This window comes from Aythya ferina (assembly GCF_964211825.1).
Source record: "Aythya ferina genome assembly, chromosome: 3".
Taxonomy (NCBI): domain Eukaryota; kingdom Metazoa; phylum Chordata; class Aves; order Anseriformes; family Anatidae; genus Aythya; species Aythya ferina.
The window spans coordinates 61,863,994-61,891,408 of NC_140298.1; the positions used below are offsets into that span (position 1 = coordinate 61,863,994).

Genomic DNA, 27,415 nt, shown 5'->3' on the forward strand with positions numbered 1-27,415 from the left:
CAGCATTGGGTATGAATCATCCTTCAGTCCATCATTAAATGACACAGCTTTGGAAGAAAGAATAACATTAGAATTGTTGAGCAACTTCTCATTAAAGCACGTATATATTTCTCACAAGGACTGTTGCAACAATAAAATCTTACTGCATTGCAACACAATTTAACTAGATTTTTTTCTTGCTTGTAATTGTAAAAGGTGAGTGAATAGAAGAAAAAGCTCACCTATAGCTTGAAAACATCACCTTTTACATACAATAGCCTCACAGTCTTCATATTTATTCTGGCCAGTCTCTCCACGTCCTCCTACTGTTACAAAAGCCTTCCCCCTCTCACTTTCTCACATTCCAGCTATCTCAAGCTACTAATGCCTTATGCATGTGCTCTTCTGCTGCTCAGCACATAAACAGGCTTAGCTATGTTCCCCTTGCATGACCCCAGAAGTTTCTCATTAGACGCTGGAACTTGAAAACATCCTCCCCAGGAGGCTGAGAGCAATACTACAATGCAGTGAATTCTCTCCACTCCCTGGACTTTTTTCCTTTTTTTATTTTTTATTTTAGGAAAGTAGTTTAAATCAGTGCCTGAATTTATCTGTTAAACCAATACTGTGGCTGAAAACTGATAATTAGTTTTCCAAACAGGAATTCTTTTGAGTTAACTAATGCCATAGCTCTTAGTGACAGAAAATGAACTTTTATAAAGCATAAATGTTATGCTTTAACTTATGCTCTAACTTACCTACTTAAAAAGAAAAAGAAATTATTCACATTGTCACCAATTGCTCCTCTGGTATTTTTTAGTAAGTTCATTAAGATACTGTGTCAGTATTGGCAATTGCAAGAAAAAAGGAGTAGCCATCCCTTACCAAATCTGTGTCTAACGTTCAGACTTTCAGCAACTGCACAGGAAGCTTTTTAGGCAATGTTCCACCTTAGTTCCTCTCATACAGATGTTGCCTTACATGCTGAACCCCTACCTTCAAGTATCTGTGCTAACAGCAATACCTCACCATCACCAAAATCCAGATGTCAAAATTTCTGCTGAAATTGCTAATTTGGCAGATAAATTGCACGGACCTAAGTAACAGCAGAGTTTCAGAAGTGACTCATTTGGCAAAGTATGAGCATTTAACAGAGTGAAATAAAGTGATGACAACCATGCCCAGTGAGTTACTTTTCACTTGGGAAAATCGACTTTTCTAGATCTCCTTGATTGCACACTCATCTCACGTTGCCAGACTGTTGGTAAATTGCTGTTCTGGAAATACAGCTCTCTGCTAACACATCGCCTATCTTGGCAAATCAAAAATTGTTTAATAGATTTTATGAAATTATGGAGAGAAACTATACATTCTGCTTACTAAACGAAATGAGCAACACGTTAGCCGAGAACCACAAGCTGATACCTGCACTATCAGACTAACCATTTAACCTCACAAAGACTTCATAAATTTGTAGCATTGCAAAACAACTGAGTGATATGCCTCATGGAAAGACTTTGAAGGCTCATCATGGTTTATTTTTTGGGCGACAAATCACTAGCAAACAAATACTCGGAAATTCTGAGCAAGTCTGGGAAGTTCTCTGTAACTTTGAAAACACATGCAGAATTTTGAGTTACTTTAAACCACAAATGCTTTTGGAAAACTTCCAGGGATGACTGTTAAAGCTGATCAGAAGTAAAAAAAAAAAAAGTAAAAAAAAGTATATTGCAAAAAAGAGAAACCCAAATGGAATTTAGGCACAAAGATCCAAGCATTCAAACAAGAAAAGTCCTACCAGTTCAGCCACACGTGCTTCGCATTTGCCCACTGGTACTTCTATCACTGCTACACTGAGTACCTCACCATCCACCCTATGCCTAAACCCAAATAAGATTCACAACATGGGATTTCCTGTGTTTAAGCCATCTGATTTTTGATGCTTAAGCTCCAGTTGCTAAACAAATTCAGAATTAATCGTAGATCAACCGAAAAAATAAATGAAAATTGTAACCACCATGATTAGCTTTATAAACCACACAATCAAAACAAGTGGTGTCCACCTTCTATGCAAGAGTTTAACAAACGGATTAGAAGAATAAGGTCGCGTGCCTTTCTTTGCCTGAGAGTTTTAAAAGCCCATCTCCAGATGCACCCAGCTATGCACAGCACTGACAGACCTCAACATTACATGAAAGGCTGTAAAAGTCCTGTTCCCCACCAAAGCTTTGCAGTCATGCAGAACAACACCCCCGTTGATGTAGGCAGACAGAAATGGGCTGCAGAGAGACAATGAACAAAAGTTCCATGAAATTTGCCTTTCACTTTCAAATGTTTTCACTCATATAAGCAAAATTGCAGTTTAACATATCCATACACAAGAGTCATCTGTAAAACTACAAATTATCTAAATTCTGACAATGACATCTAACCAAGGTGTGACAGTAATAACAGAAGAGTGAGGTTCTTGCTGGTAACATAGCAAATGAGCTGGAGAATTTTATACAATTCTTGCTTATAATAAAATAGTATTTGAGAAACTGAGGAGTTGCGGAGAGAAACTGAAAATTATTTTTTTTTTAATATTTTAAAAAAATATTTTTTCTGTACACATGTCCCAAAGTCAGCCATCAACAACATTTTTCTTAAACCTGAAAAGCAACGTCTGAGTAAGTATGAATTACACCAGTAACATTTCAATTAATTTCACTTTACCTTCAGGCTCTTTAAGTAGTTGGACAGCATGCTTGGGTGAAAACGATTTTCTTCAGCGACCTGATCATCGTATCTTGGTCCTAACATTGTCTTCAAAGGTAAAAACTTCCCTATAAAACACAAGCAAATTTTGCAGCTTTTAATGTATACTCGTGTATAAGATCACTTAAAACTTTGTGATTTCAAAGCAGTTTGAGAGGTTCATCTACAATGAAAAACAACTGCAGGAAAAGTATCGGCAACAGCCCAACTGGAATTCTTCTTAGCCACGAAATGTCTCAATGTGCAAATAAGTTTAGAAGGAACAGGTCAGGTCATCAAAAAGTGGTATTTTAAAATGTTTTAGCTAGTTTTTAAGTGTGATATAGGCTGCAGAGCTAGAGCAAACAAGAGAACAGACAAAATTTAAACTTGGCAGAGTTAAAAATATGAAAAACTAATGTTAAATGCCAGTTTAATAGGGAAGCCCAAGGCAGCAGCACACCTACCTCCTGCTGCAGCGCCCAGGACCCCAGGCAGTGGCAAGCTGCAGAAAAAGGACTTAAATTCATGGAAAGAAAGGGGCCTGGCGTAGCTGCCCGGCTGTAGCCAGGGGAACGACACAGGCAGGAAGCAAAGCTGGGGGAACCTCAGTGTTTTCTGCACATGGGAAGTGCAAAACAAATGATTGCCCCAGAATTTTCATCCCTTCTCTCCTTTTTTTTTTTTTTTTTTTTTTTTTTAAATAGAATTGTTTCAAAAACGCAGCCTTTCTAACAACAGAGCAAATGCAAGCATGTAATTGTATCGCACAGAAGAGCAGCAAAGGCTTTTTACTGCAGGAAGAGCCCCAGACACACGTCTTTCTAGGAAAGAAAGCACCGCTAGATCCTGAGCTTGTGGAAATACATTTCCCACTTCCAGCAAAGTGAAACCACAAGGAATGAAAAGACACTAATCCACCCATTGCATTCAGCTAGAAAGAGATGTTTTTCTTCCATTTTTACAAGGATCAGTGAGAAAGAAGCTTGCTATCTTTGTAAAAATGGAAGAAAAGCATCCCATTCTCACTGAACGAACGTGCAGGTGTCTGCTGAGAGCTTTTCCTTTATGCAACGTATCCACAGGGATCTCTGTAGCCTTAAATTCTATCGGAACATCTCATCCATTTGCACATAAGCATCTAGCTTTTTAGGAAAAAGAGTCATTAAAAATGAGGAGATGGGCAGTTACGGAAAGGAAACTGCGGCACTCCACACAACTTGCTAGCTCATTTCTGACGGTGACCAGCACCACGAGCAATTCACTGTCACGCTTGTCTGAGACCACTCCAACCTGCGGAGCTTCAGGAAAAGTTATTCACACAGTCAACATACACATTAGATGGTAATAAATTCCCAGCCTCTTCAACTCATTTGGCTATCAGAAAAATCCCTCCCATTGCCCTACTTCCCCCTGCCTTTCCACTCCACTAGCAGCACATCCCACTCTGCGGAAGTAAGGGCTTTGGGCTGTGGGGTTTTTTGGTTTTGTTTTTAAAAAAAATCACAGTTCTCAGCAATACCAACTTACATTCTGCCTTTGAAGTAAGCAGAAATGTAAATTCTGAAGATACTGCTATTTTTTTTTTCCAAATTGCTATTGCTACACACGTAGAAACAATCTTCAATACGATCTCATACAATATTCTTCCAGTGACAGAAAACCAAAGTATCTTAACAGGCAAATTTGGTATTTTTTGATCTTTGTACAGAAGCTTGAAAATCCTCCTTCCTAGCACACAGATAAGCCCCTCTCAGTGTCATTAAGCTGCAGAAAATCTAAGCTGTAACGCAAGGAAAAAATTCTTAACTTTCCCAGTAATATGGGAACTATAAGGCAATAGCTACAGTTTCTGCTACAGATCTGACATACAGATCACGCTAAAGGAGAGTTGAAAACAGTTACTACTACAACACTTCTTCAGCCTTCATGCATAAGGGTTTGAAAATTAAATAAGCAATTCTTTATATATTGAACGAGATGAACTGACAGTAGCAAGGTGATACCTTACATGAACATCAAAGCACCCAAAATCATTAGTGTAACTACACTAAATTACAATAATAATTGTAATTCCTTGATTGAATTCTCACACTTCAAAAGATAACCAGAACCCTGACTTACCTTACCACCTACTACCACGATTAATTTCAAATTTGGCAAATAGTTTTGGAAAGTGGATATTAAAGGCCATTTTCCAAATCAGAGCTGTCTGTGTGAAAGATTGAAGATTAGTATTTTAACTGTTTTTAATCCTAAATAAATCTAAACATAAGTCAGTATGTCAGACGTACTGTGTAGACATCAAGTGGATAACTCTGAGAGAAATCAAAGTGAATAATTTAAGAATTCAAATTTCCTAAATACACATTCACGTTTAGACACATTTTTCATCTTTTCTTAAAGGTTTTATCTAGAGCATGCCAGTGAAAAAGCTACCCGTGACGTAGCCTAATTTTTTGTGACATGAAGCTATTAATTCAAAATGTGGCAGGAGCCACGAATAATTTATGACCACGGTTATGTTTAGCCTGAACATCGATTAGGAAGGTTAAACACAAGGGAAAGTGACCAAGGTTCAGCAAGGGGAACTTCAGTAAGATGAAATAGTCAGTAAAATCTGCAATAAAAAAAAAAAAAGTAAGTCTTATGCCTCAAAAACAACTACAGTGGGTCAAAGCATCCACTACACTTTGTATCTCATCACCAAATCAGGTCAATAACAGATGCCTAGGAAAGAATATAAAACAACCACAACCTATCAGCAGATTACAAGCAGATAGATGAGCAGCTTTCTGAACCAGAGGTGTAATCTCCACATGCAATAGAGATGTTTTTATTAATAGCTGGCAGTTCTGTAACTAATGGGAACCAATAGGTGACTGCAAGACATTGCCGAAACGCTTCTCACGTCTCTTCCTCAATATCTTGCTCACACTCTCTATGGCAGAGAGAAAAGAGACCTGGCTTTGGGGGCCACACAAGGCAGGTACCTGCAAAGACAGAGATGCAAAGGCTGAAGCAACCCTAACTTCAGTTCTAAGAGCGCAGAGAAAGGTTTTTTTGTCAAGTGACTGAGCTGCTGCCACAATACAGCACGACGTGAAAACGTTCCATAAAATCGGTGGCAGCAGAACACCACCACTTAAAAGAAGTAAACTGGACATCAGGGGGAGGCATAGACCCACTCGCTTCATTCAGAAGGAACCTACATGAACCCCATCTCGGCCAGCAGACAAGCTCCAGACCTCACTAGCTCTTGTAATAGAGATCACCTAGAAATTATAGATGCCAGTCATAAGACAAGAGGGGAATGATCAAACACTTGATGAATATTAGGTCCTCAGAAGCCAGACAAACCTTGCTGAGCAACATCATGGCTATTATACCGTCTAATTGGAAGCCATGCACAGATGCTTACAGATTTGTTTGAAATGCTGATTAAAACTGGAATATAAAACATCTGGCAGACAATTTTAAAATTCATTCTTGTTGCTTATGCACCACTAAAACAGTAAGATGCGTTTGAACGTGCAGCAACAGAAGAGGAGAGAAGACTGATGGCATATTATGACTTTTGATTAAGTTGTACACACACAAAAAACACACTAAAAATTAAGTGAGCTAATATAAGAATGTATTGTGATAAAGCAACCAAAGAAATGAACTTTTTATCTGTGTGTATGCAGTAATTCTTTGTGTACGACTATGGTGAACAAGAAAGTTACCTCGCAGCTACTGAATAAGCAAAGACACAGGCAGTCACTGCACAGCAGATGCCATGCTGCTGGACCACATTCTGGCTTAACAGATGCCAAATTTTTGGAGCAGCCACAGCTTAAGAAACAAACAAAACTGACAACTCCTGGAGATCAAGAACTTGCTGAGAAGAAAGGGAATAAAGATTCGTTAGTCTATTTTTGTCACAGTCAAAGGTTGACGACTCACAGTACCATAATTATTACTAGATAGAAAGCAATACATTTGCCAGCAATCAGGAAAAAAGGAGGGGAGATAAGGGAGATAAGAAGATAATAGTGTTATTTAATAAAAGCCGAGCTTGGAGAAACACGAAGAACTTGAGGGAAACCAGTAACACTAGATGAGGAACTAAAACGCTGATAAATCCCAAATAAAGCATGTTCCTGGCGGGACTGAGCCTACTGAGGGGTCTGACTGGGTTTGGGATAAGCCTATACGCAGCTGTCAGCGCCAAAAAAAAAAAAAAAAAGCCAAAAAGAAGGGCAGGTGTTGGGGCGGCAGGGGCCGAGCTGTAGGGTCCCTGCCACCCCCTCCCCACGGCCTCCCCGAGGGGCCCGGGCCCTGTGGCGAGGCCGAGGGGCCGGGGGTGGGGTCCCAAAAGGGCCGGGCCGGGCCGTGCCGGGCGCTCACCTGCCACGGGCTGCCCCCTCCTGGGGCAGTGGAGCCAGCGCGGCGGGATCTTGTTGTAGGACATGGCGGGGGCAGGGGGACGGGGATGGGGTCGGGGTCGGGGGGCGGTGGGTGCCGGGTGCCGGCTGCGGGCCCGCGGCGCTCAGCGGCGCCCCCGGCCCCGGGCCCGCGGCGCCTTCATTCAGAGCCGGCCCCGCCTCGGCCCCAACGCCGCTTCCGCTTCCGGGGGTGGCCGTGAGGGGAGAGCGGGGGGAGCCGGCCCCGAGGGCCCCTCAGGGCTTCAGAAGTTGTAGTAAAAGCACGCCTCGGTCTGCTTTCACCCCACGCGGGATAATAAAGAGATGTATCAGTCCGCTTTAACCCCAAAAATAACAATAAAAAGACATACCGGTCTTAACTCCAAAAAAAAAAAAAAAAAAAAAAAAAAAAAGGGAATAAAAAGGTGTATTGGTCTGCCTTAACCCCAAACATAACAATGAAAAGACATACCGGTCTCCCTTAACCCTAAAAATGATCGCGATAGAAGACATATTGGTCTTAACTCCAAAAAAAATGTTAATAAAAAGACATATCACTCTCCCTTAACTCCAAAAAATAATAATAAAATACACGTCAGTCTCCCTTAGCTCCAAAAATGATAATAATAAAAAGGCATATTGGTCTCCACTTCAAAAATAATAATAAAAGACATATTGGTCACCCTTAACTCCGAAAATGATAATAAATAGACATACCGGTCTCGCTTAGCTCCAGAAATAATAATAAAAGACATATTGGTCACACTTCACTCCAAAAATGATAATAAATAGAGATACCGGTTTCCCTTAGCTCCAGAAATAATAATAAAAGACATATTGGTCACCCCTAACTCTGAAAATGGTGATAAATAGACATACCGGTCTCCCTTAGCTCCAAAAATAATAATAAAAAGGCACACTGGGGCTGGAGGTTCCCTGTGGAGAGTGGGGGATGTGTTGCGCCCAGTGGCCAGCCCAGGGCTGCTTGGTCCATGAAGGAGACACGGCCAGGAGCAGAGACATGGCCAAGATTTGAGACATAGCCAAGATCACTGATATGGCCAGGATCAGCCCACACAGAGGGGATGTCATAAACTGTCCCCAGCTCCTCCAGCAGGGCTGTGGGGACGGGGAGGAACAGCCCACAGGGGCTCTCCTGGCAATGTGTGGGCACGGCTCGTGCAACACGAGCTGGAGTGTCAGCAAAAGCTGTCGTGTGTGCAGAAAGGCTTGCGTGGGCTTCAGGGGAGGCCGCGCACGATGTTGGAAAGAAAAGGGAAATGAGGGTTGCCAAACCAGGATGCACCAGGCTAGGAAATGTCCTGAGCTGCACACAAATGGAGCATCAGGGAAACGAGAGGTGCTGCTGCACCAGGCCTTCAGGCACAGCCAGAAAGATCAGGCCTGCGACTATGTGCACATAACATGAGCTATGTTTCTGCACAAACACCAGCAAAAACTCCCCATGGCCATAAAGCAGTCTGCTTACATTCTGTATTTACCTCAAACAAACAAAAAGCCATTTAAGGTGGTTTCAGTGAAGCATAACTTATTTTCCATTAAATACATTTCAGTGCTTCATACAGTGGCCATGTTTCCTGCTGCATTTTAGTACTCTAGATTTGATTAGATGGAGTTTCTTCCCTAGAATATCCTCTCACTGAGGATAATATACAAACTCTCCCTCGAGTTGAGTCGAGTAATTGAGGTATCAGGGAATTAGCTTGAGTAGCAGAGTCAGTATGTTCTCATGCTATGTTACAAGTTTCTGAATTTGTGATTAATACATATAATTCTATATTAATCTTATAATTCTTGTCAGAATTGAAACAGCCTCGCTGCACTGAAAGACCATTTATTTCTATTATTTTCCTTAACTGTTCAACACAGGTCCATTAAAACATTACTGCGTGATGTTTGAAATCAGATGTTGATTTTCCCTGTGCAGAACAAGCAGCAGTCAGGCACCAGGTGGTGCCAGAGACCAGCCGGAACAGAAAGTGAAACGAGTGCAGGGAGCGTTCAAGAAGCCAAGAGCAACCAACCCCAAGTGTCCCAGTTTCTGATTTCAGTACACTACCGTCACCAGCACGGCAAAATTAGGAACGAAACCATTTTCAGAGGTGCAGAGTAGTACAAAAATATCTCATGAATGAGCAGTAATCTATTCTCATCATCTAGCTGTAAGGTTCTGATACGGTTTTTAAAACAGCTGCAGAGAGCAGTTACTTTCATGTAAAGAGGTGTAGTTAAACCGGGAGTATATTGTACATGTTTTTATTCAGCAGCGCACAAGGCAAATAAAATATTTGAAATTTTCAACATAAGGTAGAGAGTTTAGCTAAAATGAGCTTCACCAGACAGCACTCAGCGTTTAACCTCCTGCTGGCTGAGCAGGGTTAAGGGCATCCCTCTGGCAAACAGCGTAATGCACGTAGCCATTTGGGGTCGGACCCGATGATCTCTTGAGGTCCCTTCCAACCCCAACAATTCTCTGATTCTGTGATTCAGCTGAGCACCTTCACCACACTATCGAGCGTTGTTTGCCACGTACCATCTTGCTCCACATCACGTACCAAGAACAATGACTGTGATGCCTGTTTGAGAATGAGAAAGGTGTTTCTTGGAGAGAGAGAAGGTTGTTTCCATCTTTTCCACAAAATGGTGTCACAGCCAGTAATCAGCACGATGACTGCTGTTCTGTTTCCAGTTGGTGTAAAATCCATCTAGATTTTAACAGTAAATATGCTATAACTGTGACCTGAAATGGCAGATTACTTACAGCTCATGGATGGACATCTTACATATTCTGCAAATGTAATTTACACTGGACTTTGACATGTTAGACACTCTGAAACAATTTACACAGGCACAGGTTGATGGTTTGTGTGTTGCATCAATAGCTTTATTTATGAACAGCCTTATTTTCCTGCTTGACTTTGTAGTTAAGAACACTTTTTCCTGATGTACCAGCAGAGGGCACCGAGTTCCCAGATATTCCACGTGGCTTTCAAAAGCCTGCACTTGCTGTGTTTGAACAGGAAAAACAGGTGAATGTAGTGGTTCTTTCAAGGATTGCTTTGAAAAAAAGAAATAAATAAATAAATTACAAGTGTTTTAATAGTCTGTGATATAACATTCTCTTAGTGCTTCTCTGTATACCAATTCTTTTTTATCTAGAGGTATTAAAATTCCTGTACCTTCACTGGTTTCTGCTCATCAATTCAAATCTTTTTCCTGGCAGAGCAGACACTACAGTCAAAGTGATTTTTCTGGGATGAGGTTCATCCCTTGTACCATGGCTTTGTTGACTCCTCTGATGATTTTAGTTCAGCTGCACTGTTTCTGGTAGTGGAGAGCTGCGTTTTTGTTCTCCCACGAGTTGAGAAAAAAGATTTAAAAAAAAAAAAAGACACAAAAAACACACTTTAAATCTTTTTCCTAGTTACAAACTGAACATTTAATCCAAATTGTTTCTGGTGAATAATCTTACCTTTTTAACGTAATATATTAATATTGTAACTAGTTTCATTACATTGGCCCTGTTCTGGGCAAAGTGGACTACCAAGGTATTTTGCCTGAAGGAAGAACACAGTGTGCTATACTGATATGTCAACAACCCCATTACTGTTCTGCTTCAGTATAGTATTATCTTCCATGAGTTTGCAAAGTAACAATGAATGTAATAAGAAAATTAAACCTTTCCTCAATATGTTCTTTGAAATAGACATTTTTGATTATTAAATAACATAAATAAAAATAAAATAAATAATAAAAATGATTTAAATTATTTTTAAAAACATATTTACAGAACTGAGACTATAACTGGTTTTATTTCAGTGAAAGTAATTGTGAAAGATGTTAACTATGCAGGCAAAGGTGATTCACGCAGGATTATTTTTCCACTTCATGGTACAGGTCTTCACCTGAAAAGAAACTTGATGTCATAAACTAGTAAGCTATTATATAAGAATTGTAACAGAGCAAACTGTATTTTTATTTTTGGTTTACTGATGCAATTAATGCATTCCTTGCTTGTTGTTTTTTTTATGTTCATAGCAGTCTGACTTGTGACAACATGTATGACTAATTACAATGTTCCTTTATGACTTTCAGCATGCATGAAGCTTTTTTGGGGAGGGGTGAGCACTGTTTGAATAAATATTTTAACTTCTTTGATACTGTAGTCATGTTTTATTCCAAAAGCACTTAGACTCTAATAGCATCAGAATAAAAGAAAAAGAAAAAACAAGACAAAACAAAACAAAACAAAAAAATACCACAGTACACACAGTACAACGAAAGCATACTTTTACATTTAAGTGAAAGTTAATATTGGGGTTGCATATGCTTATTGCAAAACTTAATACATACCTACATACATATTAAAGAACTTAATACACACACCTACATTAAAACACGCTGAGTATGCTCCAACTCTTATGAAAAATCAAAAGAAAATGCTAGGAGCTCAGCATTTTTTAAATCATGCCCACTTTTTTGGTGTCAATGAATAATTAAGAACCTAACTTCTGAGACAAATTATTTTTCCCAGGTTGAGAGAGAAAATAAGATGTCAAAAAGAAACTATTTTATTCCTTGTGTGCATAAAATAACAAAAAGGGATGTTCAAGCATAGTTTTAAGTGCTCTGAGATATTTGATAACACTTACAGCGTTCTTCCTATGGAGAGCTTTGAGAGCTCAGCAACAAAATTAGTCTTCAGTCTTCAAGACATTAGGGGGCACCACAACCTCACAGACTTAAAATGACGTAAGTTAAAAGTACAGTTACTTTTCCTGTCCAAAATAAACAGGAAACAGCATGGAAACAGCCAAATCAAATTCTGGAGTCATTCCCTAGTGCAAGATTATGATACAGTTCTTAATAGAAATTCACATAGAAGGCAAACCAGACGTTTAGTAGAATATAGACTACACCCTCCTTTGTGTAACAGTAATAAAACTGCATGACTAATTGATGCAATATAAGTAGCTTTATGTAAAGTCTTTACATAAATCTTAAATTTCCCTTCAGGGTTTGATTCGCGAAGATGTTTTCAGCTCAAGCCTCTGAGGTATGTGACTTCACACAGTGACATGCAGGGCCAAAAAAAAACAAAATGTCTTCCTCTTCCTCTTGTTCCTCTGCAACTGCAATGATTGTGTGCTCGATGTACAGAGGCAAGCAGCTGGACAACAGGCACCTGTCATTCCTGAAGGACTAGGACATCTCCCTAGTGTTCTTCTGGTTTGACCTGGACACCTGTGGTGTAACTCATTTAGCTGTGAGGAATAATTTTCAGTGGAAAACTACACTTTGAAAAGTATCTGGATGAACCATTCAAGATCTGGTCCATTGCATAAAATCAAGTCATCCGGTAAGACTGTGCTCTGAGTGTGGATAAAGTAATCAACCAGCTAAAACTTCATGGTGGAAAATAACTCGCAGTAGGGAAAAGCATGACATAATATATAAGTGGAACAACTCTAATTTAAGTAAGTGGAAAGCATGTCATGACTCTTTGGAGATGATGTGGTAAGTGACTAGATTCCACAAAGTAAAACGGTTGCTACACTTTCTAGTTTCTGTACTGTCTGAATATGGACACCTCAGTAAAAATCCTGCCCTGAGCGGAGGCTGTGGTTAAAACTGCACCACTGAGGCCCTGGATAGTGTGGGAGGCAGACTAAGAGCAGTCAGTAACTGCTGGAGGGTTATCACTCCTCGACAGCCTGAAATAGCCGAGCGAGTCTGTCTTTCAGCCTACAAACCTGCGTACGTGATGATCAAATTCTGGGTTGCTATACTGGTAGAAATATTTTTCTCATGTGATCAGTCACACAAAGTCAAGATTATTCCCCTTAGGCACTCTCTGACATTCTGCATCCTAAGTTTGAGCCTATGGATATGTATACTATGGATATACGTGAGCATAAAGCCTGTGAAGAATAACATATGTATTAGCTATAATACAGTATGTGAGAAAATACCTGCAGAGTTATATGCCTGTAATATACAAAATATGCACTGTAATGTGCACGTATAAATGAAGACCACAGTCTCTATCATGAGGTGTTTGCAGTCCTGAATATGTCCCAAGAAACTGGCCAAAGATGAAGGAAAAGAAGTAAAGCAAAGTGATTAGCCTAGCAGCCACATGGCCTTTTTTTTTTTATTTATTTTTTTATTTTTTATTGTATACAAATTAAATTATGGCAAAATATATGTATGCAAACATATAGAGAAAATCAGATGCTCAAACATTGCCTTATGAAAATAGCTTTTCTTTCTGTCAGTATTCATTGTGGAACAAGCTTTACAAGAACACATCCCACTTTTCCCTGCAAGAGCTTCACTCAAAACCAAGCACAGAGCAAGAGGAATGTCCTAATATATACATATGCAGCATCCCTGCTCTCAGAAACCTTCAGAGTAAGTTGGTATGTGTCCTTTTAGACAAGGACATTGTATAGGTTGCAGATTTGCCTCTTCCGAGCATTCCTTAGAGAAAGGAGCAGAAATCTGTTTTCATTTCACACACATTGCAAGTAGCCTAGAAGCACTCTTTTCCAAATTCTCACCAGCTCAGGCTACATCACACAGTAATTATTTATGACAGACATTATGGAATGGGCTTTGCCTTGGAGAAATTATTAACCCTTTTCCCTCGCTGTCCATACAACCACACTTGAAATCCATGCTTGTTTCCACTGCCTTCTGCACGTAGTTAGGATTAATGCAAATAAACCTACTCATACTCAAACCTTTAATCGATATGGGTATGAAACTGTCATTGTCCAGGTGGACTTCTAGGGGTTACTCAGATTAAGGTCCTTGGGAAAGGGAAGGAGGTATGAAGGTGGCTGCAGTTCATTGAAATTAGCTTCCTGGGCCTCTGAGGTTCTCCCTATATTCCAGTAGTTTGAAGTTTTGGGGGTTGGCTAAACAATCTTTCCACACTGAAAAGATGTGGGCTTTTACTTAGAAATCCTAACTCTTCTATGAAAAGTCATTTTGTGAATTCCTTTATCTACTTCTGCTATTCAGAAACTGCTTTTCAAAAATCCCTTCGGGGAGAAAAATCTCCACATAGTCTTCCACGTATCAAGAGTTAGATGTGCTAAAACGAGTTCAGTATTTTATTTTTGACTATAATTGGATGTTTTGGCAGAGACCCACTATGGGACACATTTTAAGGTTTCTAAAGTTAAGTGAAAAGCTTTTACCAGTTTCAGTGGACTGTGAATCAAGCCCTACCTACACAAATACTCTAACATGGAGAATTAGAAAAACATGCCAGGAACCTTTTGTACACCACCGCGGAGAGTCATGAATAGATCTAAAATGCTTTATTACACATAAATTATTGAGCAATGACACAGAGATAGAGGGTCTCAAATTAGTATGAACAGCATGGACATAATCCTGGTTACACATAAGGGTGTGCTGGTTTAAAATAGGAAGCCTGTTTTGATTGTTTTCATGTTAGATGCAAACTTTGATTACCACAAAGGGAGCGGGCAGACTGAAAAGACGAGGCATTTTGTCCTGAAACACAACCCACTTAATTATTTTCCATTCTTCTCTCTGCGGTAGTTTGTTCCAGCATCGAAAAGGGCAGAGCTGTTGCTAGGTAATCTTCTTTACCCACTTGGCAGCTGAAGGTCCAGCCATGCAGAAAGGAGTTTTTATGTATCTAACTGCATCAAATTAAAATCCGAGGCATTGTTTAACCAACGTTTCCAGCACAACCCTGCTTCTAGTTGCAGGCCTCTTTTCAGCACAAGCTGCTCGGCTTTGCAGGCTGCAGGACAGCAGGGCTTGAGTAGCTGCAAGCCAGCCCCGAGCGCTTTGCTGAGCCCTGCTGTGAGCACTGGGCTCACACACCCTTTCTGCTCCATGATTCCTCCCTTGTGCTGAGCAGCTGTCTGTGCTCACTCAGGAAAAATAAAGAAAAAAAAAAAAACAACAAAAAAAAAAAAACAGGGAAGCGATGCAGCTGAAAAGCTGCTGCAAGCAGGCTGCAGACAAGCCTCCCCCTCACTCCTTGCTGGGAGCAGCTGGGTCAAGTTCCTCGTGTCGTTTTCGTTTTGTGGCTGGATAAACAGTGTGGGTAAATTCCCAGGAGAAAGCAGCAGACAGTCAGGAAGGAGTAGGCAGGGCTGGGACAAGATGGGGACTGTTCAGGCTGCCTTACACATATCTGGTATTGCCACCAAATACCAGAACACGGTCACAGTTTCTCTCAGTGAAGAACCTCTTCCTGATACCCAGCCTGAACCTCCCCTGTTTCAGCTTGACCCCATTCCCTCGGGTCCTGTCACCGATCACTAAAGAGAAGAGATCGGAGCCTGCCCCTCCGCTCCCCTCATGAGGAAGCTGTAGGCCGCCATGAGGTCTCCCCTCAGCCTCCTCTTTTCCAGGCCGAACAGGCCAAGGGACCTCAGCTGCTTCTCGTGTGTCTCCCCCTCTTGGCCCTTCACCATCTTAGCAGCCCTATTAGCCCTATTTTATTGGACTTTGTGAAAGGAATTTGATTGGAGAGTTTGGAAAAGCTCAAAGGCCGTAGCCTAAAGAAACCCAGGACAGCTCTCGGATAACCATAGTCAGTAAACTATGGTTACATCCACTTTTCTTGATCTGGCTATGTGCTTTTGCATCTGTTACTGAAACTCACTGTCACCATAAAAGGTTGTGTTGTTGGGTTTGTTTGTTTGTTTGTTCTGTTTTCTATGGGTAGCAAAACCACATGTACAACAATTTGGACTCGGCTACAAAGGACGGTTCAATTCCACTCATCTCTTTAGCATTAAATATTGTTTTCTTCAGTAGGAACCATGGCATACAAACACATTATGAATACATGTATATCCAGTTTGAATGGTGTTAATCACCTCAGAGATAGACTCATTTCTGATGCTGGGGGAGATAGCGGCTGCAGTGGGTACTCGCCAGCCCTGCAGGCCCACCCCAGCAAGTTGATGGAAGAGAGGCAAGCAATCTCTAGCACCAGACTGACCTGCTTATCCTTTCTTCATACTTCTGGTGAATCTACCTGGAGCCATGTCTGCAGATCTCCCCATGGTGTTTTTCTCTGGTGTTTTTCAGCCCCAGGGGTATGCTGCTTCTGTACTAACCCACCAAAATGCTGCTCTCCTGCACTGAGAATTCAATTTCAAGGATCAGTGCCAAGTCCTGAATAGGTTATCTCAGCCTACTACCCCACTGGCTGTGCCAATGCTATGTATGCACAAAGTATATTTGCTGATCTACTTTGTTTGAGGTAGTTTAAAGCAGGAGTGCTACTTAGGGGCTTGGCTGTGGCATTCCACATGAGAACTAGTAAGAACTGAAAAGGGATCAGAAGGAAAAAACAACTAATAAATAAATAGGTGTAACAGAGAAACCTCTTGGTATGACTTACCCACGTTTGCATCAGCCAGATGCCTTTTTACAGGAGTAATACAGACTGATAAGGATACGCTATCTAGCAGGCAGCAGTGACAGATCACGCCACTGAAAGTACATTGTGTAACAAAAAGTCCACTGCCTGTGTTCAATCCAGGAAACTTTTGTTCCCAAAGTATCATGCAAATCACTATCAGAAAGATATTTTTATCAAATTGTCCCACTTACACATTTGTATGGAAACAAACACAGTTTTGTCCCAGAGTTTGTTTTGTCTGTGAGCAAAACGTACTTCCAAGACAAAGCATTCATCCCTATCTCAAAATAAAGCTCATAAATAGCGAAGGACAGAGACTAAGTCCATTTGATTTCACAGCTGTAAATGACGATGAATGAACACTGCAATCCCAAGTTTGTACAGTGCTATGTAAATTCCAGAAGTCATCAACAAGTTACACAATTTTCCTGGTTTATATTACCACATACGGGAACTATGTTCCATGACTCCTATTTTACTCACCATCTACATCAGTCACCTCTCCTACTTAAAGTTCAGATAAAGTGTAAGGAACAGACCGTGGTGCTTGGTCAGACTGAAGTTTTTGTAATGGTTGATGATAGGTATATTTTAATAACAAGATAGTACATACTTACTAAGAACTGCCTAGTGGAACATTATTAAAAGTTGAATTTTAGCAACTGTTAAGATTGCTTTTTTACAGGTATTCAACTCAGTAGAGCTCAACGTGAGTTTTTATTTCAAAATGGGGATTTTAACACTAATGTAGAATTAGTCCTTTGGTTATGACTTGCATTTGTCAATTGACCACGGATCACTGACAGGAAGGTGATGTCTTTGTTCTAAAGGAATTTATTTGCCTTTCTAAAGTATGTACATGCCAGTCTTGGTGAACGGACAGAAGGATCTGGTTTGGCATACCCTCTACTCCTAATATTCGAGGCCATCCTTTTCTACCACTGCCCATTGGCAAGGTGTGCTGCAATTAAGAAATATAACACATCTTATTAAGTCTCGCAGCTTCTGCATAAATACATACAGCTCTTATTAAAGCCAGTGAGAGCTCTGTGCGAGCGTACGTGCTTACGTGCCCAAAGGAAGGCGGGGAGGCCAGAAATCCATTTAATGGCAGCCTTACTCGAGTATTTACTTAATCTTTCTAGAAAAAACAACATCACTTGCTTTGGGGACTTGCATGCATTTCATAAATCTTGCATCACCTCCCTGTGTCACGTGGCGTTTGGAATGCTATAACCCAGATCTCGAGAGCAAGCGTAAGCAGCAGCTGATTGATTTTCCTGTCTCTCAAGGGATACAGCACAGCACACGCAGTTATAGTAGTGGTGTTTTGCAAGTAGTTCAGTGATGTTTGCATTTTTTTTTGGCATATTGTTAAAATAGATCAGAGTCAAGTAGCGAGACCTGGCTCTCTTCTATTAAAGACGTTTAATTTTCCTGTAGTTCCTTCATCTTAGTATGACAGGCAGCAATCTCTATCTATGTCGTTTCTGACTTGTCTGCTCCCGGGGGTTGATTTAAAAACAAGACAATTGGTGGTGGATGTTCAAGGTACAAGGAGCACTGCAGAAAACAGCACCAAGAAAGTAATAACAGAAGAAAAGGATGATGTAAGTTACCCCCACACTGTAAAGAATAAAGGAACTGGTGACATCAAGACAGTACACCAGGTAGGCAGCAGATGCTAGCTCGTGCCAAGAAGTGCACGTGAATATTTTGAACATAGGGCAGAATACAAACAAAAGACACCAAGGGTAGCTGAAAGAGGACATAAGCACAGAGTAAACACGAAGATTTTAGCAAGACTGAAGCAGCCAGCCACACAGACAAAGACAGAAGATACGTGGGATGAAATATTAATGCTGAGAACTGGTGAGGTCCAGAACAAGGTTTTGTCGGGGGAAACGAGGTACAAGAGGTAGCTCTGGAAAATGGTGAAGGGGAAAACTGTAATAAATTTCAGATTGCTGTTGACAGACAAAAGAAAGCTGATGACATTGGAGCAGGAGAAACGAAAGGCTTTTGTAGTTGCATATTTCTTTCTCTACAGAGGGAAACAAAACCAAACGAGATCCATACCATCAACTATAACTTGCATGGGGGAAGAGTTTGGGAAAATGGAAAACCCCGAAGTTGCTCAGTAGTGAAAAACTCCACTCTCCTTCCAGCTGATGAAACGTCACTGGAAAGTCCCAGCCTGAAAAAAAATCCAGCAAGTAAACAAATTGCCTAGGCAGTGAAAACAGAAAGAGGAACAAAGTCAAATGATACTTTGACTTTAAAGGAGTTTATTTTCACTTCAGCATTTCCTTGAATGGCAACAGTTCAAGTTCAGACAAGAAAAGTCTCCTTCGAGTGAAGCTGGCTGGAAGGTTCGCTGCTGGTATGAGGCTCCAGAAAGAAAGCTCATTTATTAACAAGCTAAGACTTCAACTCGGGATTTTATTTTTTATTTTCTGCTACTGAGTGCAGTCAAACAATCCCAGTCACAAAGCAGACGCCCACGCCTATTAGATTGCTGTAAAATTAGAAATGATCGTCTGGCAAGTTCGTGGATTTTTCTCCCCCCCAGATTTACATGTATTTCCAGACAAGGAAGCTTTTCTTAACAATGTGCTTCCTCACAACTCACTGGGCACGGCTCTTTGCTTTACAAGAAAGTTCAATGCTGGGAATTTTTCCAGCATTGTACAACAAGAAAATAAGGAAAAACCAAGGCTGGTGACACTGAGACACGAAATACACTGTTGGACAAAATTCAAGGTCTCTTATCTCGCTAAATGGCGTTTGTGAAAATAAAAATACTGAAATAAATGTGTACCCTCCTCTGAATTAAATCAACTTTCAGCAAAGATACTTTACAGTAACACAAGCAACATGAATCCAAATTCTGTAACTGATTGCAGCGACAGCACTCTCGAGCTGTTATCTGTCTAAATAATCAAGACAGTTTTAACACAGCTTTCCCAGCTAATTAACGTTGAGGTGTTCTGACCAATGTGCACAGCCCTACTAACAAAAAGCAGCTGGTAGTTTGGGAAGTGTTTGGGAAATAGCACGGACTGTCCTACCTCCAACCCTTACCAACATTAAAATGTAGGATTTTATTTTCTTTACACTTTTCTCTTAATTCTCATCAGGATTTGTTTTAACACTGCTGCAGAGAGCCAGTTCAAGCATGTTATCCTGGTAGCCAAAATTATTGTTATTGCTGAAACTGCTGGCCTGGCAGATTTGGGAAGAGGACCAGTTAGCAGTCTTTGGGTCAGGAGGTTATGCTTGTTTTATTGCCGGTGGTTTTCGGTTTTGCATTGCTTCTAGTGTGTGTAAACAGGAGGAAAGAAACAAAACTGCATGAGTTTGACATTTTGATTCTTTACCATTCTTCCTGTTACGAGGTAAGGACGTGTGTAACTCTGCCACTATCTAATCGGGGGGCAGGATGATCTTAACTTCCCAGGTGGAAGCCCAGGGCCCAAGTCCACGGATCACGCCTCCTTGAGCTCCGAATAGCGGAGAACAATGATCTCGACAGCTTTCCCCAGTAACCAAGCTGGAGCAGCAGACGTGAAACCCAACGAGTTTCAGTTCCTGCCTCTGATGCAATAGTTGCGTTAGCTCGCTACGGGAGAAATGTCCTGAATCTCGCCCTCGTGTGTGCTCTTACATACGTGGCAGGAAGGACGATCCAAGATACGCTTCCCGCAAGAGGCCAGGGTGGGGTGAGAAGTGGGGACAATATTCACACAGATCATACTATTTGGATTCTTTATGATTTTTATGGGAACGTCCTTTTCTCAAAGCAATTTCCAAGCACTAAACAGAAACAGAAACACTACCTGCTGATCTTTTAAAGGCTTTCTTTCAGGTGCACAGGCCAGTGCTGATCAGGGGGAGATAGTCTGGAATCTGACGGGGAGACCTGGAAATTCCACCCAAAAGACGCATATTTTGGTATCTGGTCAGCAGAAAGAGGCACCAAATGTTGATATATTCACTTACTGAATTCCTGGCACAGTTGAGCAACTTTGGCAAAAAGCCTTAAAGGTGAAATACCAGCAATTGGTCCTGCTCCAGGACATGGTAAGGTTTTATGTGGTAAAGCTCCTTTGAATAGCATGGATATGGAATCAGGGATCAGTCAACAGCCAGGGGATGTAAATATGAAGAATATGAAGCAGGACCAAACATACTTTAATGAATATTAAAAAAAGGATTTCCTTAGTCAAATCTGACAGTTGTCCTGGATGAAAAGAAATGAAGCTTACCTAATTCCTAGGGGACTCGGTGGCAGTTACCAGAACAGGGGGGTGATTTCTAAACAGCTAATTCTGCTCCTGGCTTTGCACGGTGTTTGGCACGTCGTTTTGGTGTTTTTCTTCTTTGACCTTGTCTGTCTGGTCTCAACAAAAGTTCATTTGGCAGCCGATAAGGAAAGGAAAACAAGATCAATTGTAAAACTGAGTGGATTGTGCAAGAAAAGTATGTGAACGCACGGGAGGTTCTTGGAAAATCCAAACATAGCTTTGCTCTGCTCCGTGACAGGTTAAGCAACAAAGGCTAGACAAACCTGAAAGCTAAGCTCAACAGTCCCAAGGCTGGGAAGTGCCAGGATTAACACAGAACATGCACATGAAAGCTTGGACGGGGATCAAAAAGGCAGCGCAGCCATCTCTGGCTGCGGCGGCAGCAGGCTCACCGGCGGGCACGGAGCTGCACGGAGCTCACAAGCTGTCCAAACACAACTTCAAAGGCAGGGCTGGCAGCAGGGCCACGCTGATACGGGCCCTGCCAGGCAGCACCATTCCTACAACGAAGCAAAGGGTAGGAAGGAGGAGGCTGTAAAGCACAGCACACACGCAGCCACACCTGCCATAGGGACGGCGACCGCGGGGCACGCGTACCAGGTGGGAACAAAATCCACTTTGCCCAGCTCAGCTGGGTCTGCCCTTCGTGCAAGTCGTGCTGACATGAAAAAACCCTCTGTAATTACCGCTTCCTTCATGCCTGGAACTCGCCAGTCATCGCTTTTTCGTCCCCTGAATGACATCACTCTCAGAAATTATTGCCCGAGGGCCCAGACTGAAACTGGCTCTGCAATCACACTAATGGCTCCCAGCGCAGAGCCATACAGGAGCAGAGTTTAAATTAGCTTTCAAACTATTTTACCAAGCAGGAAAGGCAATAATTAAGAAGTGAAACACTTCCACAACAGCTAATTGCTAACAATTTACAACACAAAAGTAATGATTTTATTCTACGGGCTCGACAATTTTAGCAGGGAATTAGCATCGAACGTAGGTGACTGGAAATGAAAAGCTATCGGAAGCTGATCGCGTACTAAAACGTGGAAGCTTTAAAGGCTTAACCTTAGACTGGATGAATAACGGGGAGCTCTATGGATGTGGCTATACCAATACGTCCAGGGGTATTTCATGTGCAGTTCAACAATAAGAACAAGAGCAAACTCTGGTTTTAAGTCCTGACATAAAAAATAAAATAATAATAATAATAATAATAATAATAAAAAAACACAAACCAACACACACTTAGCAAAACTATTGCATCTCCAGGATAGACAATTTCAAGCTTTCCCAAGAATAATACCCCAAAACTAAATGATGACAGCTGTTCCTGGGATGTTATGAAACCTCTCATGTCTTCTAGGCCCTGCATTCTCCTTTTTCTCTCTGCTAACCTCTATTCTTTAATTGATCTCCTCTCTTCCCAGAGCCACGGCTACTCCCTAGCAGACCCCACCGTGCGAGCTGCCAACCACAAAGGCAGCACAGCCCATACCCAGCCTGCTGGGGCTGGAAGCCGGATGCGAAACCTCCCCTGTGCCAAGGGAAAAGGTGGAGGCTTAGCCATGCAGAGGCCCTGGATCAGCCAGGGACTGCAAACAAGGGTAATTAAAAAAAATAATAAAATTAAAAGCTAATCATTTTGTTAAGATTTAGCATCATGCATGTTTAGAAGTGCAGTGTATCATAGTGTCTGTCTCTCACTCATGTGTCTGATGAGGCTATGGGGGTGCCGGCTGTACCCACTATAAACCTACCTACTCCTCAACCAAAAGTTACGGGACTTGTGCATTATTTCTAGATACCTTTTCTCCAACGTTTTGGGAGCCACTGGTCACCTAAAGCACCACTGTGCATATTCAGGGTCACAGTGATTATTTTTCTGTTGAAATCCAGTTGCAAAGACATTTGTAATATAAACAGATTGCTAAGGAGCTCCACCTAAAAGCCCAGTTGCATAGGAACCACAGCTAATGGAGAATCTCTCTCAAGCCTCAGTGGAAATACTGATACAGCAAAATGACTTCGGCATACAGTGATGTGTATACAAAAGCTTCAAGCTAAGTAAATTCTTACAAAGTATTTACTTTATGCCAGTCATACACCCGTGTAATGCCATAATGTACACATATTCCTCATCAAACAAAGTATGTTTCGCACTGGACAGAAATCACAGAATCATTTCGCAGTGACATCACTCAAATTTCTATGAAAACTGTAGAAACTGAGAGAGGCAGAGCGTATTTTATCTGAAGGCTTTTATTTAGTAGTTTGTATCTCAGATTGCTCTTATCCAGATCTCCATTCTATCCCGTGGATTTTATATTATTCTCAGAAAGTAAGTGTTTTGGTGAATTGAATTGTCTTATCTTCCCTTACAACTGCATCCTGTAAGACAGCAGCATTCTCCCCATTTGTTAACCGTAACAGCATGAGAATTGTTTCAGTCAGGCACTAAGTGTCAACTACAAAGACCCACGTACGCCCGTAAACATCAAGAACGCGTTCACAACTTCAGGTTCGATCAGAAATAAATACTGACAGCTGCTTTGGATTCAGGTTGCTTAGTTTTCCCTAGCCCTCAACAAACAGCAAGCGTAAGGCATGTGGAGTCCAAATTCTTTAATGGAGCTTAAGCTACGGCGCGCTGCGGGCGGTTCGCCAGGCCGCTTACACCGAGACCCCTTCCCTTCACCAGCTGCCAAGCTTCCTCCAGCCCCAGGCTGTGGCAGGCCACGAGGACAGGACAGGCCCGGGCAGGGGGCCCACAGCCACCGTGGGCGAGGCCGGGGGGCTGAGACCGGCTCCTGGGTGGCTTGGAGGGGCCGCGGGCAGGTGGCCCGGGCCGCTCGGTCGCACCCACGGTGCGGCAGCGGGTGCGGCGCTACTTGCAGAGCCCCTCGAGGCGCTCCAGGGTGCCCTTCATGTCTCGGATGCGCTTGGCCAGGGCGGGCACGGGCTGCATGGCGCGGTCCAGCTCCTCGCAGCGGGCCACCAGCGCGTACATGGCGCGGATGCTGAGGTCGGCCGCCTCGCCCAGGCTCTCCACGCCGTCGCGGTAGGTCTGGATGCAGCCGACGCTGAGCGCCGTCAGGGCCTGCAGCCCGCAGTGCACGCCCCGCAGCAGCTCGTCCACCTGCGCCGCCACCTGCCCGGCCAGGGCCACCACGTCCTGCAGCGCCCCGGGGTCGATGGCGGGGATGGAGCCGGCCCCGGCTGCGGCTGCGGCTCCGGCTCCGGGCCCAGCCCCCGGCGCGGGGCCCGGTGCGGGCTGCTCGCCCCGCGGGGCGCCGCTCAGGCGGATCCGCCGCTCCAGGTTGTTGGCCACGAACTGCGTGAGCCGCCCCTCGCGCAGCACCGTCCCCTCCAGCTCCAGGGCGCTCGCCAGCGTCGCCCGCCGGCCCTCCGAGGGGGGCTGCGGCCTCCCCGCCGCCACCCCTGCTGCCGCCGCGGCCGCCGCTCCGGTGCTGCCGGCGGCCAGGCTCAGCGCCTCCAGGCTCCGCCCGTCCCGCTCCGCTCCCTCCCGGGCCGGGGCCGGGGCCGGGGCCGGGCCCCCCGCAGCGCCCGGTGCCGGCGGCTCCATGGCGAGCACCGCGTGCCCCGCCGGGAGCGCGCCACCCCCCCAGGGCGCGCCACCGCCGCCTGTTTACGTCGCCTCCGATTGGCTCCGAGGCCTCCGGGGGCGTGGCCTCCGGGCGGTGGGGCGCCGCCCGATTGGCCGGCGGTTCTGGAGAGGGGAGAGGCTGGCCCCGCCCCTCCGCCCCGCTCCGCGGGCCCGTGACTCGGAGACTGGGGAGTGCCCCTTGTTTGTGTCCGCGCCGATTGGGCGGCCTGCGGAAGCGGGCGGGGCCCGAACTGTTTGTGTCGCTCCCGATTGGCCGAGGCGGGGCCAGCGCGGCGGCCGGCCGGCGTGGATTGGCCGAGCCCGCCGGGGAGGCGTGGCGCTCGCGGCTTCCCGGCGCGCCGATTGGCCGGAGGGCGGAAGGGGGCGGCGCCCGGCCGTGTAACAACACAGGGGCGCTGCTGGCTGCTCCCTCACTCCCCGCCATGTTCTCCTAGCAGCAGCCCCGACCGCGCCGCCCTCCCAGCCCGCACCGCCCCGGCAGCCGTTCCCCGGCCCCCGGCCCCTCTCCCCTCCGCAGCTCCGGGCCCCCGCCTCCCACCATGGTCACCACCACGGCGCCACCGCCCTTCCTGGCTCGCATCTCGTCGGGCGCCGACGACCCCCGGCGGCTGCCCTCCGGCCTCCTGCAGCGCCTGCGGCGAGGGGACAGCAACTGCGAGAACCAGCCCGGCTGCTGCCTGGCCGCCGCCGCCGCGGGGGGGAGCGGATCGCGGCCGGCGCTCAAGAGGGTGAGGCGGAGGAAGGGCAAGCTCCGGCCGGGCCCCGCGGGGCTGCTGCCCAGCCGCTACCAGCAGTACCAGCAGCACCGCGCCGGCCTGGGCAGGAGGACGCCGCTGGCCGCCTACGGCCCGGGGGAGCTGCGCGCTCCCCCAGCTCCCGGCGTGGCTGCGACCCCTCCGGAGGAGCCCCCCGCGGCCGCCCCTTCGAGAGCCGCGCCCGGCAGAGCGCTGAGGAAGGAGGTAGGGGAGGCGCTCGGGCACTTCTCGCTACTTTTCTCCCCGTTTTTTACATTGGGGGGGGGGGGGCCGCTTGTTGGCGGCCGGAGCGCGGGGGGGGGGGGGGGGAGCTCCTCGCCCCCCTCCCTCCGCCCTGCGTGTGAGGGGCGGTGGCGGCGGAGTTTCCGTTACGTCCGTTGAGGTGGGGGGGGGAGCGAAACCGCCGCCGCTGATTGGTCGGCGCTGTCCAATGGGCGGCCGCCGCTGCGCCCAGCAACAGCCGGATTTAGCCTGCTGGCCGCGCGCCAGCCGCCCCTGCGCGCGCAGGGCGGGGACGTGCGCGGGGCGCAGCGCCCCATGGCGGCCGGGGGGGGGCTGTGAGGGGATATGGGGGGGGGCGCCGTGATGGCGGCGGGGTCTGGCCCCAGAGGCCGGCAGGGGGCTGGAGGAGCCCTCAGGGAGGCTCCCCGCCAGGAGAGAGGGTTTGGCCGTTGATGTGAGGTCTTTGTCTGCGCAGGTCTTGAAGAATAAGATGGGAAAGTCTGAGAAGGCGGTGGCCCCCCACAGCCCGCCCGTTCACGGTTTCCACCTGTGTGAGCAACCGAAGATCAACAGGCAGAAGGGCAAGTGCGGCGTGCCGCTGGCCAAGATCGCCTCCGCCAAAAAGATGGAGAGCTTCTGGCAAGACTCGGTGTCGGCAGAAATAATCCCCAAGCCGGAGAAGAAGCCGCTGAAAAACACAGAGAACTTCAGAAACGCCAAGTCGAAGAAACCCGTCACCCTAACGGAAGCGAACCAAAAAGAGAATTACGCTGGGGCAAAATTCAGCGACCCGCCATCACCTAGTGTCCTTCCAAAGCCTCCCAGCCACTGGGTGGGTGGCACAGCTGAACTTTCCGACCAAAACAGGGAGTTGATGGCAGTCCATTTGAAAACTCTCCTAAAAGTTCAAGCATAGTTTCCAAGGTCTCTGAAGAGCTGCAAAGAAAAAAAGTCCATCCAGGAAACTTACACATGCCTTGTTGCAAAGAAAAAAAAAAAATTACAAAAAAAAAATTGCAAAAGACTGTCAAGTCTTGTAACCACATACAAAAATCCTTGTATTATATTTTTTATGGTTGTGTAAATAGTGTACATCATGTATTATGTGTATATTCTTGTTCATACTTTGAGAGGTACATTTTAGTTTTGTTATGAAAGGATGTATTTTGCACTGCCTGAATGGTAGATGTCTTGTATATAAAACATGGACAATTTTAAGTGTGTGCTTGACACATGAAGACTTGACTTGATTTGCACAAGGTAATGGAAAATCTGAAAGGAGAGTTCAACTTTCTGATGTCAAGGTTCCAGATCAAATGTGAATGGTTTACTCATGCACTACTGACAATAGTTTTACATTCTGTGTCCCAGTTCAAGTACAAACATGGAATTTTCATACAAATGTGAATTTTTGCTCTGGAAACAATATCTGGAATTCCTGTTCATGTGTTTGTTACAAAATCAACTGGAATTTGACTAGAATTCCAACCCACCAAATTGAGCACTGCTGACTTCTTTAAAAAGAAAAAAAAAAAAAAGCAGAGCTTTCTGCCATAATTTTAATTGGTCACTAACAAATTAAATAAAACAATTTGGCCTCCCCTTAATCATGTCTCTGTTTTCCTTGTGTGTGTGTGTGTGTGTGTGTGTACAAGTGTTAGAGCTTAAATTACCTGATCGCCTTCTTTTAGTGAATAATTAAGGTATTTGATAGCTCGTGTAATGTTAGCCTTTGTGACATGTCTTTTGAGATTCTTTATTCTTTGGTTTCTTTAAAACTTAGCTTTCAAGAAAGTCGGGGATTTAAACATCAAAATTCCTGCTGCTTTCATAGTAAGTGATCATTAAATTAATTGATACTGAAAAGTAGCAGTAATTGAAAGTTAGGGTGCAAGTTAAGACTGACGTTTTACACCTATTTTGTCTCCTGCTGGTGG

The 27,415-nt window shown here is 44.4% G+C and overlaps 3 protein-coding genes and 1 long non-coding RNA gene across 5 annotated transcripts in view; 1 reads left to right on the forward strand and 3 right to left on the reverse strand.

Moving 5' to 3' along the window:
- Window positions 1-7,226, reverse strand: part of RNGTT (RNA guanylyltransferase and 5'-phosphatase) — a 180,700-nt gene extending 173,474 nt beyond the window's left edge. For both annotated transcript variants that reach the window (XM_084514322.1, XM_084514323.1), the window contains exons 1-2: window positions 7,108-7,226; window positions 2,695-2,804 (exon numbers count right to left, since the gene is read on the reverse strand). In XM_084514322.1, coding sequence (XP_084370448.1) covers window positions 2,695-2,804; window positions 7,108-7,171 — 174 coding nt within the window. In that variant the 5' untranslated portion in view covers window positions 7,172-7,226. The remainder of the gene's footprint in view (window positions 1-2,694; window positions 2,805-7,107) is intronic.
- A 1,828-nt stretch (window positions 7,227-9,054) lies between these two features.
- LOC311434266 lies at window positions 9,055-16,279 on the reverse strand. Its single transcript, XR_014691349.1, has 3 exons — window positions 16,147-16,279; window positions 10,934-11,050; window positions 9,055-10,496 (listed from the first exon to the last, which is right to left on the reverse strand). It is a non-coding gene; the product is annotated as an uncharacterized lncRNA (long non-coding RNA).
- A 6,838-nt stretch (window positions 16,280-23,117) lies between these two features.
- On the reverse strand, window positions 23,118-24,505 carry BORCS6 (BLOC-1 related complex subunit 6). Its single transcript, XM_084514340.1, has one exon. The coding sequence runs from the start codon at window positions 24,457-24,459 to the stop codon at window positions 23,761-23,763; it is 699 nt and encodes a 232-aa protein (XP_084370466.1). The 5' UTR covers window positions 24,460-24,505; the 3' UTR covers window positions 23,118-23,760.
- Window positions 24,506-24,913: 408 nt separating this feature from the next.
- On the forward strand, window positions 24,914-27,085 carry PNRC1 (proline rich nuclear receptor coactivator 1). The gene is made up of 2 exons (XM_084514339.1): window positions 24,914-25,460; window positions 25,954-27,085. Exons 1-2 carry the CDS (start codon window positions 25,041-25,043, stop codon window positions 26,392-26,394), a joined length of 861 nt encoding a protein of 286 aa, XP_084370465.1. The 5' UTR covers window positions 24,914-25,040; the 3' UTR covers window positions 26,395-27,085.
- Window positions 27,086-27,415: the final 330 nt, after the last annotated feature.

Coding starts and splice junctions, on each gene's coding strand:
- BORCS6 (XM_084514340.1), bottom strand. CDS start 24,459: ATGGAGCCGCCGGCACCGGGCGCTGCGGGGGGCCCGGCCCCGGCCCCG.
- PNRC1 (XM_084514339.1), top strand. CDS start 25,041: ATGGTCACCACCACGGCGCCACCGCCCTTCCTGGCTCGCATCTCGTCG. Junction 25,461..25,953: donor GCAGAGCGCTGAGGAAGGAG/GTAGGGGAGGCG, acceptor TTGTCTGCGCAG/GTCTTGAAGAATAAGATGGG.